Here is a 22,355-nt window from a genome sequence, read left to right as displayed (position 1 = left end):
CACAAACATGTATCAGGTACAGTTTCAGCTTCACCACAAGAGGGTAGTATATACTTAGTGAGACACACTTTAACATTGAGAGAATGTGTGTTTGTAAAGATAAAATGCTCTTCTTCTCATCTATTGTTAATGTCTGTGATTGGCACTCAATCACTGAGTAACACAAAGATAATCTGGAGCATACAGGGCTGAATTACATCCCAGTCAAAGTGGGCTTCTGTTGAAGGGCCCCCATTTCTTTAGAAAACCTGGAGCATTTTTGGCATTTTGAAGAAACACCCTTTTTTGACAGAAAAACGAGTCCTGTGTCAAAAATTGTTCTTATGTTTTTCCCCAAACCTCCATATCGTTGTTGTTATTATGAGTTGAATGTAATTTAAGTTATGTCCATTTCTTTGGTTACACTACTCTTTCCTTATTTTCACTCTTCATCTATATGTACAAATTGGTGACATATTCTAGGAATAACCTTAAAAAGTAAATAAATCATGTGAATCATATGTTCACAGTCACCAGATATCAACCATATTAAGCTTCAATGGGAGATCTGATCATCTGACGACCTTATGTGCTTGTGAAATATTATGAAGCAAACTTGTGGCGTTTTTGTGTGTGTGTATGACTGTTTCTAAGTGCCCAAAGAGATAACTGACCAACTAAGTTGCTCTTTCACAATTAAAAATTGTAAAAATAAAAGAAAGATTACAAATAATTTAAATAAGTCCGTATTTCCTAGCTCACTAATCATTTCACAGCCCCCAAGATTCATCAAATGTGACCCCTTATTGTATCTATTTGGGTTTATAGCACAAGTTCAAACGGAATCCTATAAAATCATGCATGACTTGATTTCTTTTTGGCCACTGGGGGTTGCTAAACACAATTACATATTATCACCTCATAAAGTTGATACGCAGAGCCTGTTGGCAAGCAGTGCCCTATTTACACACTGAGTAGCCAAGAACAGCATTGGCATTCATTTGGAGTTGTGTCTCTGATATGTTAACCAGCTCCTAGTTAACTTTGTCTGTCTTATGTTTGGTGCTGAGGAGGTGCTGTCAAATTTCCCCTTTCATTCATTATAAATATGGAAATATTGATAAGAGCAGCTTTAAAGCCAAGCTTAAACTGAAACAAGAAACCAGGCAAGTACTGAGGTGTTTAATAAATAACAGCATGAACAACACAACAACAATAACAACAACAACAACAACAACATTAAAAGCTTGAATTCATTTTGTATATATACACATACTGTATATATTTTCATATTTGACTGTATAAACCATAAATATGACATGCAGTCCTCATAACTTAAAACAACCAGGACTTCTCAGACTGAGGTAGGGTCAGGGGCCAAGGGGTTGGATAGATGAAGCTGTGTGTATGTGTGTGTGTATGTGTGTGTCTATGTCTTGAGGTGGGGAAGAGGGTTACAGTATTGGCAATAAAGCTGCAGTGGCTGTTTAGTAGAAATGTGTGTGCTTGGTTCATAGTTCAGTGGTCAGGAGTCCTCCTCCCCAGTCAGTGCCCCAGTCGTCCCGCCCAAGACTTCCGGCTGAGAACGCACACACATGCAGCGTTGATGCGGATGAAACGCCAGGCTGTCCGTTCCTTGAAGATGGTCAGGGCGCTTACGAATATGTGTGTGTTGGTACAGTAGGAGTTCCAGTGGCGGCTGTCGATGCCGAGACAGCCCGAGTTGCCTGATCTGGAGCCCTGTTTGCCACCCCGTCCCCCTGTCCTTCCCCCGCTTGGAGTCCCAGAGCCTCTGTGCGTGGGGGATCGGCAGGTGGTCTCATAGAAGAACTGTTTCTTCACCACGTTGTTGATTGTAACGTTGGGCAGCACTGTTACCTCATTCCCAGTTATGTCTGTGGCTCGTGTCAGGTTGCCCACCCAGGTATTTATGCTGTCACACACTGAGTACTCTCCTCGGTGCATGGTGTGCGATCCTGCTCTGCGCCTTACCCTCACCCCCCTCACCCCTTCAATGTCATAGCCCTCACCTTCCAGGGCATCATGTGATGGGGCCACCTCGCTGAAGACAACACGGGGCGAGGATCGGTAACGTCTCTTGGAGAAGAGCTTGGGGTCCACCACTGGGATGGAGGGGTCAGGGGGGGAATCTGACTTGGGGTGCCCAAGGACAGGGCTCCTATCCTGGGTGTGTGAGGCTGCCCGATGGGGCCTCTTGGTCCTGTGGTGGCTGGTCCTATGATGCTCCTGTGAAGAATGGTGGTCCCCCGCTGGTGCCTGCTGCTGTCCTGCTCTGTGATTGGCTGCCGTCTGCTGTCCTACTTTGTGGTTGGCTGCCCCGGCGCACCGAGCCAATCCACCTCCCATGTTCAGTACAGCCTGGACGCCGATCAGGAGGAGCAGGACCAGTGGTGACGACCTCATGGGCACACGACCTGAGTCCAGCACAAGACAAAAAAGTTCAGACAATGGGCCTCATGCAAGAACCAGTTGTATGAAAAGATTTATTCTTAAATTGCTTGTATGAGTCATGTCAGAGAACTTGCTGCATTCATTAATTTTCTCTTAATTTGAATTTTCTCTTTGGCACAAAGACCATTTACATGTGGTACAGACCTGTTGTAGGAGTCATGTGCAGGTTTTCACTGATGGATTTTACTATTTTTAATAACTCTGAAGTGATTTTTAGTTTGAAAATCCATATAAATGATAAATTACAAAGTAAGAGGCACATTGTTTTTACATTACATGCTTATATTTAAAAAAACAAAAAAAACAAAAACAAATAACCCTTTACTCCCTTTCAAGTAAGAAAACCAAGACAGGTTTTTTTTAAATCAATTTAATGACATTTATGGGATATTTATGAATAGATGGTGGGTAAACAATATATGCCACATAGAAGTGGTGTACAACATGTGAAAGCGGGGAACCTGAATATCAATTTGATATGCAACTCCACACAACTCAGATTGGTCATATAAATTAAAATTAAAAATGACTTAATGAATCAATGACTTTAACCTGTTAAGGTGTAGGGATTAGCATTAGCTCAGGGCAGCGAAGTCACGCTTGTATAGGCTGATTGGCATCACGTGCTTCATAGTGATTGGCTAATGGCGTCTGATCATATTCGTGCAGGTGTAGGCTACAGCGCGGGAATTATAACCTGTAAATTATCAAGTCCTATTGTCGTTACATTATTATCTGACAGGATCTTTCTTCTCATTTTTGGATTTAATTAAGAAGAAAGAAACCGCGAAACGCCGCGTGTCAGCTTGTTCCAGCCGTCAGTTTAGACACCAGGACAGAAGTTTGGAAGAAGTTTTCCTGTCGGACCGAGACGACTCTGTCAGGGGACTCTTCACCGGAGTTTCGACCCGGGGTCTAAGGTAAAAACAGGCTACCTGCTGCTGAGTTTGGCTATGACTGTATCGTTCTGAGTTATTTCTCGGTTGAGTTTGTGCTGTTGCTGTTCAAGAATCAATTTGAGATGGATGAAGGGATTGTTGGCATGTATGGCTCCTGTGTGTTTACAGTCGATGTGCTCCTGGCTGCTCAATTGCTATGCTGCTGAATCAATTAAATTAAATTCAATTGCTGCTGAACTAATCTATTAATCTGAAATATCTTGCAATGTTTGCATTTATTTACCCGGCAGGTGTGTGTATCGGTTTATCTGTCTTGTTTTGGCTTGTTGGTAATGTCCACAGATGTAGGCTATATCTGTTATTTCCTCCATCTGGTTTTGGGCATTTTTTTTTCTGTGATCATTTGGAGTTGGAAATTGCAGTTGTTGTCTGTTACCACATGCATGTTATTATGCTCATCATCAGAGAATGTTTTACTAAGTTATAGGGTGACAACATTCATATTTTCTTAAAAAGGATAGGTTACATGATATAAAGTGTGCTATATTTTGGAATGCACCAGGCTTGAAGCCATGTGGTCAAATTTCCAATTTCATGGATCCTACTTTTGATTTGATACTTTTGACTTTTTTTATTTAAAAAAAAAAAAAAAATCGAAATGGAGCCACCCATACACATTATGTTAGCTCTCTCAGCAGAATCTTTGAATCCTTGAATGCTCCCTCAAAGAGCAGGGCCCTTTTTGCTCAAATTGGTTTTTCAGGTTTAGTACTTTTGTTGAGAAACTGGAACATCTCTGGTCCTTGAGCATGAACATGTCTTCGTCTAGCTTGTTGCTGTGCTGCGTGTTTATGCGTACCTGTGGAATGTGTCCAGTTGAAGTGGGAGCCCCGGTGGACTCTAGAGCCAGACTCCAGTGCAGGCCGGGCTCCTCATGCCTGCCATCTGGACTCCCTGAACCACAGCTCCTGTAATTCACACATACACACCAAACACAATTTAAACACATGGATTCACAATTAACCTGTTTTTATGTCACTGCCATGAGGAAACAAAATGGAACACATTATCTAGCCGTTTAGTGCTAAAATAGTGCAAGTAAAACTCTCATCTCTTCTGCTGACAGCCACGACATTCACAGACATACACAGTTTACCATTATCTGCCCTTATCTCACGCAAAATACACACACACACACTCACTATGTTTAACTCTCAGAGCTTAGACTTGCCATACATTGGAATGTGCGGCATCTCACACCTCATTAGTTCTTTTATTTATATATATATATATATATATATATATATATATATATGGGCATAAAGCACTCTAACATGCATCATTAATGCAGGATGTGAACACACGGTTACGCACTCAAACTCCGTCACACATGCAAACAGCATATTTCTTGGACACACGTGTAAAACATGCGCATGAAGGAATGCATGTAAAGGTTGTTATGAATAGTTTGCATACTTAGACGCTGTGATATGTATGAATATACAAAGACTGAGTAGGTTACTGAGGTGTGTTGAAACTGGCACGCCAGTATTTGTGACTTATCTATATTCTTGGAATACCTCAAAGTCTACTATAACTGCTGTAAATGTTTAGGTCTAGAGCCTTGAGGTAGAGCATGCTGGATGGATATCAAAAATGTGTAGGAAGAGATTCAGATTTGTGTTTGCAAAGATGAAACATAATCTAGTTTTTATTTAATGTTTTGAGGCACACAGGTCTTCTGTACACATGACAAATTGCATTGAAATCCTCACGCTGTAGCACATAATAACCAGAAGAGGTCACTGTTGCCTGCATTGACCTGAAGTAAACGTCAACGGTCAAGCAGCTGAGAAATATCAAACTGTCGCTGGCCCTGTTCCCATTTGAAACAGCAACTTGGATGCATGATGGAGGTTTAGCATCTTAAATCACTTCTCAGGTATTTTCCCACAAGCTGAGAGTGCTCAAGTTCTGGATGTTTCTGTTCTTTGAAACCTCTGCTTGTTTAACTATATAGCAGAGGTGGAGATGTGGATGTGTACATGTTCTCAAGAACTGCATTTAGTACTTTAATTATGTTGGTGTCTACTTATTTTAACTATAGTTACTGGTTAAGATTTTTAAGAAGTCTTATTTTCTTAAGCTTTTCTTAAATAGCTGATAGCTGATATATGTCCACATTTGAAAATGAGTTATTCACTCAGGCAACATGAAATGATGCTTACATGTTAATTCATGTGTCATAATAATACAATCATATGTGACTCTAAAAGTGCCTATTTTACATGATGATCACTTTAACTTTTTGCAGATAAACCTTTATGTACTTAACTTAAATAAAAAATTTAAATACAGGGCTTATAGATGTTTTTATTCTTACAATATGGTATTTTTTCTAATTTATTAAAATTTGTGCATTCTTTTCCAACCATGCAACCAGTTCAGTTTGGCATTGAATCTGAAAGACATGCAAGCACTCTTGGGAAATATAGAGCGAGCTATCAATTGAGACTTTTTAGAAACTGACCTTCTGGTGATATTTTCAATAAACTCAATCACACACACACACACACACACACACACACACACACACACACACACACACACACACACACACACACACTCTGACACATATGGAGCTGGTCCAAACAGGCAGTGGCTTGATTGATCTCGGCTGACGGGCAGCTCACTATTTACATGGCCCAGAGTGAGCCTGGAGGATCCTAATGTTAAAAATATGTGGCTTGTGTTTAATGCCAGTGGAGCCAGCGTAAACACTGCAGCGTAGGAGCACAGGGGTCAGAGCGGTTTAGAGAGCACCTCTGACTTATGGGATTACGTGAGCACTGGATCCAAATCTGTCTGGCTATCCCTCCGACCCCCCTCACACAAATACTGTATGCAAAATAACAAACACACATGCACCGCCATGCAAGTGAGTGAGATGCTCCTGCGGTTTTCAGTGAACAGGGTTTGGACGAGTTCCCAATGCTGTTTGTTTGTGTTATGGTTTTGCGTTTTCTGTTCCAGAAATTGTGTACTAGGACCACTGGAAAATGACATATTTCAGCCACATTTGCAGGGTGTTGACTGGGCCTGGAACTGAAAATGTTACACAAAATGGTGCAATGGATTCTACATGTGAACGTACATCCTATATCAAACTTTGGGGGGGTGGAGGTGATCCATATGGTACTGATAAAACAGGAAGTTCTGTGTGAGGCTCCCTGTACTTTGACATGCACATGACAGTAAGCTGTTTTCCTCTTTAGTATCCAGGCAGAAAAATCACACAAACACATGGGAGATGCCCTGAATAACAAGAGAGCTATGAAGAGAAAGTCCTGCTCCCATGTGCCAGCCAAATAATGACAAAGGTATTCCAATGTATTTAAGCAAATACCACAGAAATAACAGACACAATGTGGTTCATATTTCCAGACGCTCCACATACTGTATTAATACAAACTGGTATAAACAAAGAAGTTGTTAGATATCCCTTTTATGATTCATGCTTTGTACAGTTTGCACCAAGGAGGATGTTTATGAGAACAGACTGTATAAAACGGCCTCATGTGGCTTTACTGTAGCGTCCCTTGCTCTGAGGAGGTTTCCTTTCTCACATTAGGCAGATTCCTCCAGTTTTGACAAACTGTAAATCAAAACCATCTCCGTTGAGTCATCCATCACTTTCAAAATGCTACAATGGCATGACAGTACCTGGTTAAACAAGATTGCTTGATGAAAGTATGTGGAAAGAAAAGATAAGTCATGCAGCCGCTAGATTGCGACCTGGAAAACCAATCATTAGGCGGCATGGGAGGAAAACACTTCAGACGGAGACTAATTACTTAGCCCAAGGCAGCGGAGCCTAGCCACACGTTTACTGATACTAACTATGCAGCATTAGCCGCTAACACATTTTCATTTAGCGTGCCAATCCACAAGATGCTCCATTGATCAGACTGTAGCACAAGCTGCCAAATGACTGCATGTGGTTACAGTACAGTGTGTTGACTGTGATACAATGACAGCAAGGCAGGTGGGCCAAAACACACTTCGGGGGAGTGTTGCCTGCCATCAATCCGAGGTTAGTTTACATTTAGTGGGGTTTCTTCCTATCTGTGTGATGCATTAGTCATTAGATACAAGTCCTTGTTAAAAGACGTGCCGGAGCGACACGTCAACAGTTCTCTCAAACAAACACACACCTCTTCTCTCACAGCGATGACAACAGCATCAGATTATGAAGGGGTGAGAAAGAGAGAGTGACAGCTGCAGAGCTGGAGAGAAAGGAGATGGAGAGAGGGTGATGCAGAGGAAAACAGAGAAAGGTAAACAGTGTTTCTGTGTCTCTCATCGAGTCAGTATAGTGCAGTTCCTCCTGCTGTCATCCACTGGAAATAATTATTAAGAGGGACGACTGCCAGGTCAACTCGATCTCTTTTCACTTGTGCAGGCGTCCAAATGTTAGAAGACATATTTATTTCCTCTAAAGAAATGATATCTAATGCTCATAAATCAATGCTTGAAAAATGCAGACTTATAAGAATCAGTCCTTGAGGAACAAGTCCGTTTTCCATTTAGAGGATATTTAATTTGAGATGAAACTCTGCAGATAAAATGGAGGACTGCAACAGAATTCTTGTGCATTAGATTTTTTTTTTTCACTTCTTGCCTCCATTTCTTGCCGATCCACTGTTTCATTCGTCGTTGTAATCTAAGCTTGTCATCTACGGAAAGACAATCTGCTCGTCACAGTTTGGACAAGCTGCATCGTGAAACTAATACAACAGCCAAGATACTGCCATGAATCAAGTTTTTGTCACGCAAAATGATGTCATGCAGCGTCCTGGTAAGCGCAGTGAAGTTGCTCTCTCCAAACTTTCTTGAGAGGCTGTCGGTGATTGAGGCGGTCTATTCTTGGAAACACTTTAAAAGTGTTCTATGTAGTATACAGGGCACAGGTCAGACAGTCAGAAAATTGTAACTTGTTGCTTTTTGTGAGTTGTTATCAATGTAACTGTGTTAAATGGCTATAATATATCGTGTATATATTGATAGCAGGCTCCTGAATTGCATCAAATCAAGGTCCTTTTGTTGCAGACTTCTGACAACGATACAATATCACAAAGAATCAATATTATAACAGTGCCCTGGTCCATTTACACTGACATCATCAAAGAAGTTCGCTAAGCATAGATTGTATAAAATATGAATGCCACCCATAGGTTTCTAAAGAGTCAAATGTTGCCCACTAGGTGCAGAACAGAGCCTAGTAGCTCTGGAGGTTGCTGCTTAATATTAACATTGAATTTAATATAAAATCAACCATTTGAAAAACGTTTTTATGCAGTAGATTTTAGTCATTCTGAGTATAAATCACATTTCAATCATTTCAATTCATCAAATTACTTATTTCTCTCACAATAGTCGACTTGTGACAAGTTTATGCTTATTCTTGTTAACCCAAATTCTCTCACATCACCCATTCTTTCAAACTTGACATGATGCAACTGAGTTTGGCTCTTAGTTAAAAAAAAGTTGTGAAACGTTGTTTTCTTTTTACTTTTAGTACATGATGCAACTGCTTACAAAGTCTGTACTGCTGCATGCAAATAGGACCAATTACTTCATCTTAACATGGCACATCTTGAACTTTGACCCTCTTGCTCATATGCAAGCTGCACAGAGGATTGTGGGTCAGAAAAGCCAGAAAAGCATGTTGGCTTGCCTGCTGCAAAATGTGACCAGATGTAGTCGGACATCCTGATACTTTTGGCTCACCGCATTTGACTTCCTACGTATTGTTCATCAAAACAAAGTGCTATCAGACATGTGACAGTTGTAATGTGCGTAGCAGAGATGGGAGGGATCAGCTTCTGACCTGTACTTTCCTCTCATGAATATGTCTAAAAGACATTTTCTGTGAGAACCAAGGCACGTGTTGTGCATCAGGGACACTTCAAAAGGTAAACTCTGCTGCTGTGACCTCAGGACACAGGAAGAGAGTGACAGGCACACACAACCTGCTAAAGCACTTGACTCGTCAGTGCGATGAAAAAGTATGATATGAAGAACAAAAGAACATTTACTGTACAAACTGCAACAGTGTGAACTGACCAAATGCTATAATATGGAAAAGAGAACGTATGTGCAGTTTTTTTTTATACATCAGCTTGTATTAGCTTGATGGGTTTACTGGGTGCAGCAATAAAATATGCCTGGCGTGTACAACATTCAGTTAAATGTGTTTCCAACTTTTTTCTAACAACTAGTAGCTTTCAAAAGACTGACCTTTAATTCAACTTAGCTGGCTGATACTGGCAGCCTCACGGACGCTGGTACTTAACTCATCCGCTGAATGGTTCCCAGCTCGGTAACACGCTGCCAACGAGACCTCTGAAATATATCTGTGGCATTAGGTTTTATGAGCAAACATATCAAACAAATTTACCCAAATAAAACCGTAAATGAACACGGTGCCATTCTTAGAGTGGTAAAATTCTCAGCTGTGGTAAAATAAAAGCTTGTGTATCTGTTCGGGGCATCTTGAGAATATCAGGGAAGCAGGCAGCCAACATGTGGAAACTAAAAGGAACAGACTTTGGCAATGCGCCAGTGTCTTCATCCTGCCCCTTCATGCCTTTCTCTGTATCTCTGTCTTTCATTTATACAGATACTCTTTTTGCTCCTGGAATCTGACCTAATGTTCATCTTTTCTCTCTGGTTGAAAGCCAGAGGTAACTTCCCGGGCCATTTCTATGTCTAAGAGTGATAAAAGATTTCAACACTGTCCAAGTGTGCAGGTGCAGAGCGCTGCTGTTGTGGATCCTGTCGATTATTTCCTTGTGTTTTTGGAAGAATTGCACAACTATTTTCTGATCACATCCGTAGACCCTCTCACTGGAGACCGGATCCCACCCGTTGTCCAACTTGGCCGCCTCAGTCGGAGACTGTGCGTGTGTTTGTTGTGTTTTTTAATGTTGTGGGCTACAAATAATTGGCTACTGCTTCAGAAGCTGTAAAATAATTTCTCTAAAGATCTGCCAAAAACCCAGACAATAGGATTTCAATTAGCTTTGAAAGGAATTTGTATTGGAACTGAGATAATTAAAACAGTTGGACTTGTGTCTGCATATGGCTCCACTTTTACTCTTTTTTTTTTTTTGTTTTTTTTTGTTAATGTACACTTTCCAAGAAAAATAAAAAGGGTGCCAGTCCAGTAAATGTTAGAACATACCTGTCAGACTATAGGTGCAATAACATGCATATGTGAATTTTAACCATACATTCTTAACATCTTTATTTGTCTTTGATGTTGCAAGGCTTGACAAGGCTCCCCTTCCCGTCCAAGATACTGAAACACAGTTCCAGGAACCACATGCTTTTGTTTGGCGTATTCTGTATCTCTATGGGCTTTTTAAAAAAAAAAAGTCTTCTTTTCAGCTGAGACTTCGCACGTCTTCAGCTACGGATAATGCTACATGTGGTAAAACTTTTAGTTCAGCTCTTGGCACAGTATTTGTCCTAGAGTTGTTTTTTATTTGCAAGGGCAACCCGGAGACAAAGCAGATACATGACTACATTGTAACCCCAGCCTTCTCTCTGTTGTCACACATTGTCCTACAGTAAGTCAAACAGTGATTCATTATAATAGAAAGATTGAATCCTTGTGGTGTTTGTGAAAGGAATCCAAAATAAACAAGATTTTTGCTGAGAGGGAAATTCAGCAGTAATTGCATTTGGAAGAAAGGGATGAGTAGCAAAATAGAAACTGTAAACCGAAACAATGCAGCTCTTTGTACACTAAGGAATATCATTGTTTGTTTAATAATGCTTCTAGGTTTCTAGCACGTTCCCAGTCGGTTATGCAATACGAACGTTTCTGGAGATGTTCATAAGCAGGTGGGCTGTATGTTATGCTTGCATTTAGACAAGGATTCAAATATGTTTAATAATAAGGGGCATGCCATCATAACTGAGTCATTCCTTTAGCAGTGCAATTTCTTTGAAGTAATGTGGATTTATATCACAGTGCAAATTTACATTACAGAGGAAAATCAATGGTTTCATGCTGCAGGTTGCATTTTTGTCCGCCCAGTATTTTCTACTTCAGAACTCCCCATTGTACTAAATGGTACCACTTGGCCACAATGCTAATGCTGCTCACAGTAGATCGTTCTCTTGCAGAGCTCAAACAGTGTTTTTGTAACAAACCTGGTATTCTGCTACCATCTGCCAAGTAAATATATTTTTTTTGTTTGATCTTAATATGAGGTTAATTTATTCAAGAAAGTCCGAAACAAAAATAGTCTCTTCATCCATCTTTCAGTTCAAGTGATGGGCAGCAGCGATTGACTGCGGCCACAAAGATCAGGTGTTTTCCGCAACAATGTATACTTTTAATTTGTTTTGGGCACAACTGTTGTCGCTCTTTTATTTCAACTTTCAAAAGATCCTCTCAGACAATGAATTTGTGCGTGAGTGACACAGTTTAATGTCCTCACAGTGAACTCTCAGCAGCTGTCGTCGACCCCAGCAGAACTCCAGACATGAGCTTCTTTTGGCAATAAGGCAAAACTGTAGCCAGAGCACCATGGCTGTGTTAGTGAAAGGTCTCATCCCCCACCCCTCCGACCCCCCCTCTACAGTCCAGGCCCATCCCCAGTCAACCCACCCTCTCCCTGCACTGGACCAGCAGATGTGGGAGGCAAGTCCGCCAGGCCTTGAAGGCAGGATGAACACAATGATGAACATGTTTTCCAGACCCCTCGTTTTTATGACCTTGACATTCAACAATCTTCTCATGACAAGTGGTTAATCTTTTGGCATGGCCGTGGTAATAACTCCCTCTTTCCTGGTGAGAATCTAACATCCCACAGCGGAGCACTGAGAGGAGGAGGACAGGAGAGCAGGAATGCCTGTCTGGCCACGGACAGAGATGTGGACAGAGGGATGGAGAGGAAGGAATCAGAGACATCAAGGGATGGGGAGAGGCAACAAGTAATGGAGGGCGGGCTACAGATGGGCAATGAGATGTCTCGGGAATTTAGCAAATAAAGGAGCTTGTGATACAAAGAAGCAAATCAAGGAAGTACAAGGCTGTAGGGGAGCAGAAGTGAAGACAAAGATGAGTTCAAGGACAGGGAATGAAGGAGGAATTAAGGCTACAGGGAGTTGGAAAGAGTTGAGGAGAAAGAGACACATGGCATTTCATTGCTGTGTCTTTCTCTCCAAATAGCTTTAACATTTCTCCCCTCTCTGCTCCAGCAGACAGAAAAACAACTGTCTCTGAGGTGTTGTAGCTCATGTTGCTTATTTACTCTCAGGGCATTCACTGGAGCAGAACTTCAAAGGCGTCAATGTTGTCGAAGCAGAGCTTCACTCATGTTCATACTAATCCTCCCGATGTGTACAACTATATCAGCACGCATGTGATTGAAATCGCTAACACTGAGGTGAAATAACAATAAAAAAAGAATGAGTTGTGCTTCTGATAAAGATCACTGACTAATGTTGGAATGTTTCTCAATGCGCCTTTCACAGCTCGACGAAATAGAGCGTATAGATTCTTCTTGTGTCGCTTTGACTGTATACTGTCAAAACAGCAAAACAAAGTGATCGCGAATGAGTCAGCCAGCTAAATTTGCTACAGATCATAAAGTGAAACGTGGGCGTAAATAGACAGATGTGCTCACTCAGACACCCAAGTTTTTCCATTACGCCCCACGTCTGATGCCATGAGCATGGGTGTGGGCCTGAAGACGCAAATTGCGTATATGTTGCGTCAGCCATTAAGATATGCATGTATGGTATTCTATTAATGAAACAAGCATATAAATTTTACATTAGGCTGTCACGTCACAGTGAAAGTGCTCTTGCTACAGGCTGACATTGATGTTTGCCTTCCACCTTAAATTGATGTAACATGGAATTGATTTGTTAAACTTAATTCAATTTTCTTTCTGGCTGGTTGTTTTGGGTGTAGAATCAACCAGCCAGCCACCTCTGAAGCATGTAGAGATTAAGTATCTCACTGCAGGATAATAAGGAAAATACATGACGACATCCTGCTGCCATGTGGCTTTAAAGGCCCATCATGCATAGGTGAAAGCCTCTTTACAGTAACCTCAAATCCTATTTTTTTTTTTTTTTTGCCATGCTAGTAGGCACCGCTCAATGGATAGCTGTTTGTCTTTTGGTTAGTTGAGAGTAAAATACCTTAACAACTGTTGGTCAGATTGCCATAAAAGTTTATGCAGGCTCCATTAGGTATTTTGCAGGATTCACTGTCACTGTATGCTGACAAGATTGTGTGGAAAAAAATAAAGTACAAACAAGCCATTCTCTGGACATTCTGTGTTGCTTTTCTTATTAATTTTGTTTGCACAATCATGTTTTATTAAGGACCAGAGACACAAAAGAAAAAAACTCTCACCTCAATTAAAAAATAATTACAACTTTTACAAAAAATGCAAATACAAAAGTCATGTAATCCACAAAAGTAAGGAATCAAAAACAATCACAAGGCAAGCAACATTAATCAATAATCAACATTTTTCTATTCTGCAAATAAATAAAATAAAATAATATGCAATGACTTGTGTGAAATATATAGAACTTTAATTAATGCCCAAATACCTGCAAAACTAATGACATTTCCATTAGTCTTTGCTGTACTTGATGTTTAGTTTCTCATTAGTGAATGTTGGCTTGCACATTGATGCTAAAATGCAAAAGTGATGCACATAATAAACATATCTGGTCATAGTGAACATGCTCACACTTTACAGCACAAAACATAAAAAACAAGTGTAAAAACTTAATTTTGTCTCAGTGGTGTGTTCTGAACATTACTGAAACATATTTGAGTATTTGGTATTCCCTGTTTAATCAAACAAAAATGATCTAGTACAATTCACTTTGTTGTTCTATGGTGGCGGCCTTGTCAGGACTGTGTTGAATCCTCCGAAGAGTGTAAAAATGTGATCTTGTCGTCACGCCCAGCGTTTGTTTGATTCCAGTCTCACCCCGCTCTCACCGGGACATTTTCTATTCTGTGTGGTCCGCACATCGTTCTGTCATCTCTCTCTCTCCGTGCTTATGTGTCTCTCTGCCTCCCTATCTCCCTCGGTCCATATCACCCCCCCCCCCCCCTCCGCTGATGTCAACCACCTGTCTGCGTGGGACCTCCCAGGCCCATCCTCTGTCTGTTAGCAGCATGCCATGTTCAGCGTGTGAGCAGAGTTATGGTGAAAGAGAGAGAGCGGCTACTTTCCAGCGCGTTTGCATGGGTGTTTGTGTGTGTATGTGACCTGAAGCTGGGGGTTTGGATGAATTAGGATGAATTAATATTTACCCTGGTGCTTGATGCACTGGCTTAACAGAGAGAAATGGCTTCCTATGGCGTCATCCTCACCAAAACTCCTCATGACACGACATTAATCATGTTTTAACAAAAACAAAACTTGACGAGGGATAGAACGGATTGTTTGAAGGCAGATCCTTCACGCCTCTGTAGTTTTTAGGGATCCTGTCTGGCTAAAACAACTATAAGAAGAATGAGGCGTTATTAATCTCTGCGCAGTGTGGGAGACCATTATGTTATGACTAGCCAGTCGCTCATCCTCCTGCATACTGTGCATTCTCAAATCGGCATAATACGAATAAGTGCATAATAAGTGGCTTCACTTGTATCCTTGGGGCTAAGGCGTGTGTGTGTGTTTGTGTGTGTGTGTGTGTGTGTGTGTGTGTGTGTGTGTGTGTGTGTGTTTGATGAGTATCCAACACAAACAAACGTATTATACATGTATGCATGTGCATTGCATTACATTGAATTTGAATATTGTAAAGATCAAGTTTTCTTGCTCTGTTGACGGCAACAAGAGAGAAAGTTTCATGTCCGGACAAGCTGAAGTCGACCAACCAATCGGGATAAAGGGGAAGGAAAGCGAGAGTGAGCCGGTGTCATCACTTCAATCCAAATGTACACAGATACACATGAAAAGGGGTTGCGGTGAAACAAATTCAAAACACCAGACGTGCACTGAGTCAACAGATTAAGACCACAACACTGTTATTCTAGCTGTGAGAACAGCTCCGGTAATTTGGTGATTTATCGGCTACTGTGTGTTTTGGGTTGCGTGCACATGCACAAGAGGAGAAGGAAACCTTGACTGAAAGTCATAGAGGCATTTAATGTGGAATGAGCAGACATGTCTGCACATTCAGTTGTCATTTTTTGGAAGCATATACAGTGCACACACGCACATGTGTGCAGACATAGAAAGAGGCAGACACAGGCAAACATAAGCCTTTGATGGAGCACCTGTGGAAATCAGATCTTCAACACAAAGGCTGACTTGCATTAACAGTCCTGGATTCAGTTTTCAATGTATAGAGAAGTCCAAACACAGGAGTGTATTATTCTTGATTTTGTACAGTGCAAAGAGGCTGAAAACCAGAGCCATATGGGGGAAAAGGTGCCGGGACAAAAGAATCTGCTCATGTCTGACAACTCTTCTTTCCAAATCCACGAAGTTACAAATGTCAAACAATGTTAGCTGTGATTTCTGTTGAAGAAAATTTCTCCCAAACAATGTGAGAAGTTGTTTGTAAAGGAAACGTCAACGAGAATTACAGCAGAAAGTGACTGGAGTTGACGTCACGTTTCCGTATTTTCCACTCTGCCCCTGTGCCGCATGGCTCAGGATCGTGACCTGCGGCGACCTCCAGGACCTAGTTCTCCTCCACAAACACAGACGTAACCCCCCGAGCACGAACTCTGACCTCTTACCTCTCCCACTGATTTCATACAGAACACTTCAGCTGGTTCACTTTACACCAGATGTTCTCACCCCAGTCTGTGCACTGACCTGTGCCAGACTGCAGCTCCACTGACCCAAAAGATAACCAGAGCAGGGTCTGGGTTTCTGTTTTGATCCATGAATTATCATTTCCACACTTTTCTCAAACAGGGTAGCTTTGTACTGGATGATTGAACATTACCTATTTTTCACTTTTCTTTTGCTTGAAATATAATAGAAAGCAATAATTGTCAAAAACGATGGCAAAGGCCAGTCTTTTGGGGGTTGCGGTGTAGCAAACAGATATATGGATAACAAATAACCGGGTCGTTCATCAGCCCTGTTTCCATCCACTTATTTTTATGCACATTTTGAAGCTGAATGGAAACTGCCAAATTTGATAAATCATCCATTGTTGGTTTTGTCTTTTGTGAACAAAGAGGTGATGTGCTAAATGGCATATGGAACCATCCTTCTAAATAAATTCTGACTTAACATTTAACTCACAGGTTTGATCAGCTGTTTTTCTAGCAGCATCTTCCCAGATAATGTATACATTTGTCTTAGTTTCGGGTTCACAACTTCTACTACTTCTGCCAATCAAAAGTAGTCAGTTCACAATCAGTTAATAAAGCTAAAAAAAACCCATTTAACAAATGGTATCCTGCATGCAACCAAAGCCTTCTCAAACATGATCAGGTCTACAGGTAACCTTCATGCACAAAGTTAAATAGTCAATTTTATCATATGAACTGTAATTTCCACCACTAACACCTATATCTAACTAGTAGAAGACTGGAAGAAGATAAGTCTGCCTCAAGCTTTGTCAATCTGATAAGACATCAGGTGTCATTTCTGTGTTGACAAACGTTAATTAGTTTTTTGTTGCCAGCTGGCACTGTCCCAGTTTTTTTTTTAGCGGCTGCTGTAGTACTCGTGTCAAATGAGGTCTTGTGGTATGTAGGAAACAAGGAATGTTTTTGGCCAGGCACAAATGTGTAGCGCCTTTTCCAGAAAAACTGTTATAATATGAATTAACATAATTTAAATCACTTCACATAATTCCAATTATTACTGGTTTAAATCACTGTCTTAATTTAGTGGTCTTTCTTATGCTGCTTGTGATTGTAGGAACAATCGTATTGTTTTATGCTGTATTAATGGTTAAGTGTAACTGATACCAACCAAAGATGGCATATTAGCAATTTTAAGATTAGTTAGATTTTTCACTTTTTCTGTACCCTTTTAATGGTGCAGATCTCCTTTCGAGAGTAAAGATAAATTATTTTTATCACATAGAAAAAGCCAAAATGCATGTTCTTATGCCATCTTTTTTTTTTTTTTACATAGGAACATATTTTTGTGCATCGGCACACAAAGTCCAGTACGTGCGTGGCTTCGCAACAGGGGTTGCAAGAACAACGATGTTTGTGATATACATTGGAGGATTGTGTTTAGGTGAAAGGAAAAACTTTGCAGGACCATTTAAATTGTAGTAGTACTTTGAGGGTTAGTGTGGTTGGTTTTAGACCCTCAGGCTAAAAAGCCAGAGTTAAACTGACAATCCAGGTGTGCTGTCGCAGCCTCTCCCCTGCCCAGGTGTCCCTATACAACAGTCTGCAGTCTAGACAACTCGTACCATTGCATCCTTTATGTGTTTAAGGGGGTGGATCTTCCTTTAGCGCTCATAATCTGAATGAGTAAGATTTTTTAGAATTCCATGCCTGGTGGCATTATGTCACGTCTTTAAACTGGAAAACACTAAACAAAACTTCTTGAAATCAGTGATGCTCACTGAGTGCTTCTATTTATTGGATATTTGCAACTGAATGACAAAGATAATTTGTGAGACTGCTTTAATTATAATTGATCAATGCATTAAAGCCCATACACTTGTGAAAATGTATATGCCTAAATGCATGTTATGAACTCTTGAGATAAAACTTTAGAATAAAATACCACATAATAATTAGAGAACAGTTTGATCAATCAACTGTGGTTTTACCACTTAACTGGAAAGAATCATCTAGCCAGGCTGTATCTAATACTATTTTTAGATAATTATGTAAATGTGCATTAATAAATGTGATCTTTATAAAGTGTGTGCTGTCTCTGTTCCGCCTCATTAATGAATTAATGGAGCATTTCCAGTTATACCTTTAGTTAGATGATGACCTCCTTGACTTGACACTAAAAATCACCGTATCCACTGACGCAATACTGGTTTAACTGTAACCAGGATTAATTAATGGGTTGTGTGACCCCAGTGTATTTTTTATATTACTGTTTGGTTATTTATCCAAACTGTTTTTCCACCCACTGAGAGACACAACAAGCTCAAATTTTCCCTTAAAACTGTCCCAGATGCATTGTCAGCTGAACAAAACAATGTGTATCTGACATCCAAGACTGCAAAGGAAACAGGTTCATAACAATCATTGACAAACAATGACATGTACGATTATAAAAACATATTTTTGTTTGGCTAAATAACCCAACTGTAGCATAGTAAAGAGCTTGGATGGTCTTGCTTGGTCTTGGATGGTTTTCTACCAATGGGTACTGGGAAAAATTAATCCAGTGTTGCGTTGGTGCTGCAAACGAATGCATATTTAACAATTCAGGTATTTTTTTTGAACAAACAATATTTGTTCCATAGCAAGTAATACATGTTGTGAAATTACATTTAAACTGTAACCCTTTTACCTCTCTCTGACTGACACATTCATACACATGTACACACACACACACACACACACACACACACACACACACACACACACACACACACACACACAGGTGCTAACATAGGGAAAGCTGTAATTCAGCTTCAAAGGGAAACCTGAGAGGGTCATGAATAATCACAGACATCTTTGTCTGCAGGGGGAAAACAGCACTGTCCATCTGCCCTCCATACACATACACACACCAGTTTATACGGCTGAAGCTGTTTTTAGCAATGCCATTGGGAGTTCTTGCAACTGAAGCTGTATCACAAATGCCGTTTTAGTTTGCAAGCTTCTGGGTCATTGTGCATGATTGACGGACAAGTGAGCCGACAGTGGAGCCAGGACACATTTGTCAACAGACTAAACTGAAGATTACAAGCCAAGGGACAGGCAGCTGGTTAAATGTTGACTGCTTATCCAGTTAGAAGTTAGAAAGTGAACTTTTTCTTGGTTGCTGATATTTATAAGGCACAGTATATGTGGCAGCACTAATTGATAGATATATTGTATATTTGGTGACTCTGTGTTTCAGGCTATCAGTCAGTGTCACTGTCAAAACAGTGACAATAAAACATTATAATTGGCATTCAACTTTGAAGTAGAGGCTTAATTTTATGTGCAAAGCCAATGAGTGCCTTCATGAGACCAAAAAATATATAACATTTAATTTATCTTTTTTTTTCTTAAAAGAGGTCACACAAGATAATTTATAAAGCGAGGCAACAAAAATATACGCATTTTAATTTCAGTTGAGCTTTAAGAGAATGTGGTCTGAATTATCCCGTGTTAACCACATGGACATAATACAGTATCTCTTGAGATGTCATGTTAGATATATGGCCGGACTGCTGCAGCTTTCTTTTTCCACTTCCTCTGTGGACCAACAGAGAGGTGATGAAAACACAGTCGGCTCCCCTCCGGCACACACTGGCAGCAAAAATTGAAGCTCGTAAACAATTTAGAACATTTATTTTTGTTCAGGACGGAGCACCTTTCTCCTGAGAGCGCTTTGCTCTCCGGCTTAAGCCCCGAAAGTTTTGATAAGTTCTCTTATCCGGCACAGATGTACACATGGGCTTTTTTATTTCTGGATTTTTTTTTTACTGCAGCTACACCAACATTTTCCAATCAAAATAGCAGAACAGGTCTAACAGGGCTGACCAAACGCCTGCACCGACTGTACAAGTCATTGCTGTGAGCTGTTTGTTTGTGTGTTTGTAAATGTTGGTCCGAGGTGACATTCCTCTCCTGTCAAAACCCGAAAGGAATTCCCTGGTAGGAGTGGCAGGCATGAGGTCTGTGTTTAGCGCACACGCTTGCATACACACCACAATTACACACAAATCTACATATCGGAGTGTTGAACCTTGATCAGCTGCGAGTGGCAGGCCCCACCCAGACGTAAGGATAACCTTAGCAGCATACTTCATGTTGGACATTGGAGCTCATCAGAAAGTCTTTTAAGGGTTGTGTAACATGAGCGGAGAGAAAGACAGATAGAAAAAGAAGGGGAGAGAAAGACAGATGGGGGGGAAAAAGGGGGGAGAGAGGGAGAGAAAGAATGAAGGTAACCTGATGTCCCAGGAGTTTTCTGAACAGTGAACTGGTTCCCATTGAAGTTTGGAGAACCCCCTTTTTTCTAATCCTCACCTCTATTCTCTCTTTCTCTCTACACCCTCTCCTCTTTCCATTCCCTCTCTCCATCTGTATGTACCTGGAAAACTACCGCATCTCACTGAAAATGTTGGAACACAAATGTAATATTTATCACCCACTAAACTTTTCTTAGTACCTAGTCAGCTGGAATTTTCTCCCCCCAACAGAGGAGTTCATTGGCTGCTGCTGGGCTCAGTCTCAATTCACAGGCTCCACTTTCACTTAATGACAGGTATGAAGAAAACTTCTGAGAGAGAATCTTCTCCTCTCCCTTTTTCTCTGTCCTATGTGCACACACACCACACATTAACCATGTGTAATTAGTTTTAAAAGAACAAGGTAGGACTCACCACCCTGTTAATGCTGCTCCTTTGCTCTCCCCAGTGAGTGAAAACTTCCTGATGAACTCTGCTATATTCCACCTCACTCTCTCCAGGCCAAAGGCAGAATTATCCCAATCTCCAAATCCCGCTCCCGCTTTTAAAGCTGAGAATCCAGGTCTCGGGCCATCCACTTCTGTCTGTCTCCCTCCCACACTCTTAGGGAAATGGATTGTTCTAAAAGTTTAGCAAGAGGAGTCCCAAAGCTGCTCCCTCCCTCCCTGCGTGCACTGGCGGCAGGTCCTAGTGCCTACCCTTTCCACGTGCCATGTGACAAAAAATAAAAAAATGTACAGCTGCTCATAATTTGCACCTAGCTGCTGTTATTCATCCTCTCCGTCCATTCACTGTTTCGTCCACTTTTGTCTCTTACGCAAATCTGTGGAAATTAACTTTCACCCGGTGGATGATTCAACTACTTTTTCATTTGAGACTTGACGTCACCGGATAGTGAGGTCAGGGTTGGTTCTGTGCAGTGAAAGCTTCCCAAGATTGTCATTGTTAGACACCTGAGTCATTTCTAGCTCGGCCAGCGTGTTTAATACCCTTGGATGTGGGCTCGGAGGTGCAACGTGCGTCAGCCGCTCGTGTGGTTAAACCACCAGCGTCCTTGGTCGACCATTTCAGAAATATGGTACGCTGCCATTTTCTGAGAGCTGATTATCGTAAATATGTGCAGTCTTTTGCTATTCAGACGGTGAAAATGTGCACAGGCCAATGAAATTCACTGAGTTTCAAGAATAGAACTTTGATGGTCTGTTGCAACCAGGAATTCATCTCTGCTAGTTGTCAATGGCAAACAGAGGAAAAAGGCAAATGGAGCAACAAGTAGAGTCAAACCACGCAGCTATGATATCCCCTCACCCTGGGCAGAGATCAGCCACACCCTGCATTCAGCAGGGCCTCCAGGCTCCAGTATCACAACAGTCCCTCTCTGACATTTCTCTCCCTCTCTTGTTTATGCATCTTTATTTTCCCGTCTTTCCGTCTTGCCTTCTCACCCTCTATGCATTTTCTCTCTCTTTCACAGCTTCTCTCTGACCTGAACCGTATCGTTGTCAGAGCCCCTGGCGCTGAGCAGACAGACATCCCACCCTTCTGCTCCAACAGACCGAGAGAAGAGAAGAGAAAAAAAAAAGAGAAAAAATGAGAGAAAGGAAGGATTGTGTGTCAGTGTCATCCCTTTCTCCTCCTCTCGGGAAAATAGAAATTCTTTGAGTTGAGTTGCCGTTTCGGTGCTAATGAGAAAACTTTATTGGATGCAAATGGGCCCTGGAGGAAATAACACAGGTGAAAACTTGAGATGGGTCGCTCTCTGCTTGAGAATTTTGACCCCCCACTGATGAGTTGAAAACCAAGTGGGCATTTCCCTAAAGCTGGCGTAGCTCTTTTTCAAACTCTGTGCGCAAGGTTTTCTGGTGTGTGTGT

At 41.1% G+C, this 22,355-nt stretch overlaps 2 protein-coding genes across 2 annotated transcripts in view; one reads left to right on the top strand and one right to left on the bottom strand.

Moving 5' to 3' along the window:
- Positions 1 to 1,153: 1,153 nt before the first annotated feature.
- On the bottom strand, positions 1,154 to 21,033 carry ngfa (nerve growth factor a (beta polypeptide)). The gene is made up of 3 exons (XM_059333191.1): positions 20,898 to 21,033; positions 4,210 to 4,318; positions 1,154 to 2,414 (listed from the first exon to the last, which is right to left on the bottom strand). The coding sequence occupies exon 3, from the start codon at positions 2,401 to 2,403 to the stop codon at positions 1,525 to 1,527; it is 879 nt and encodes a 292-aa protein (XP_059189174.1). The 5' UTR covers positions 2,404 to 2,414; positions 4,210 to 4,318; positions 20,898 to 21,033; the 3' UTR covers positions 1,154 to 1,524.
- LOC131971657 (potassium voltage-gated channel subfamily A member 3) overlaps positions 3,238 to 22,355 on the top strand; it is an 83,818-nt gene continuing 64,700 nt past the window's right edge. Inside the window, exon 1 of the transcript XR_009394399.1 lies at positions 3,238 to 3,371. The gene's annotated coding sequence lies outside the window, so the exon portion shown is untranslated. The remainder of the gene's footprint in view (positions 3,372 to 22,355) is intronic.

The sequence above is a fragment of the Centropristis striata genome, chromosome 5 (genome assembly GCF_030273125.1).
Source record: "Centropristis striata isolate RG_2023a ecotype Rhode Island chromosome 5, C.striata_1.0, whole genome shotgun sequence".
In the NCBI taxonomy this organism is placed as follows: domain Eukaryota; kingdom Metazoa; phylum Chordata; class Actinopteri; order Perciformes; family Serranidae; genus Centropristis; species Centropristis striata.
Note: the sequence above shows the minus strand (reverse complement) of the source record. Positions and strands in the feature narration are given on the sequence as shown.

Excerpts from the sequence above, each read along its gene's own strand:
- ngfa (XM_059333191.1), bottom strand. The coding sequence starts at position 2,403 with ATGAGGTCGTCACCACTGGTCCTGCTCCTCCTGATCGGCGTCCAGGCT.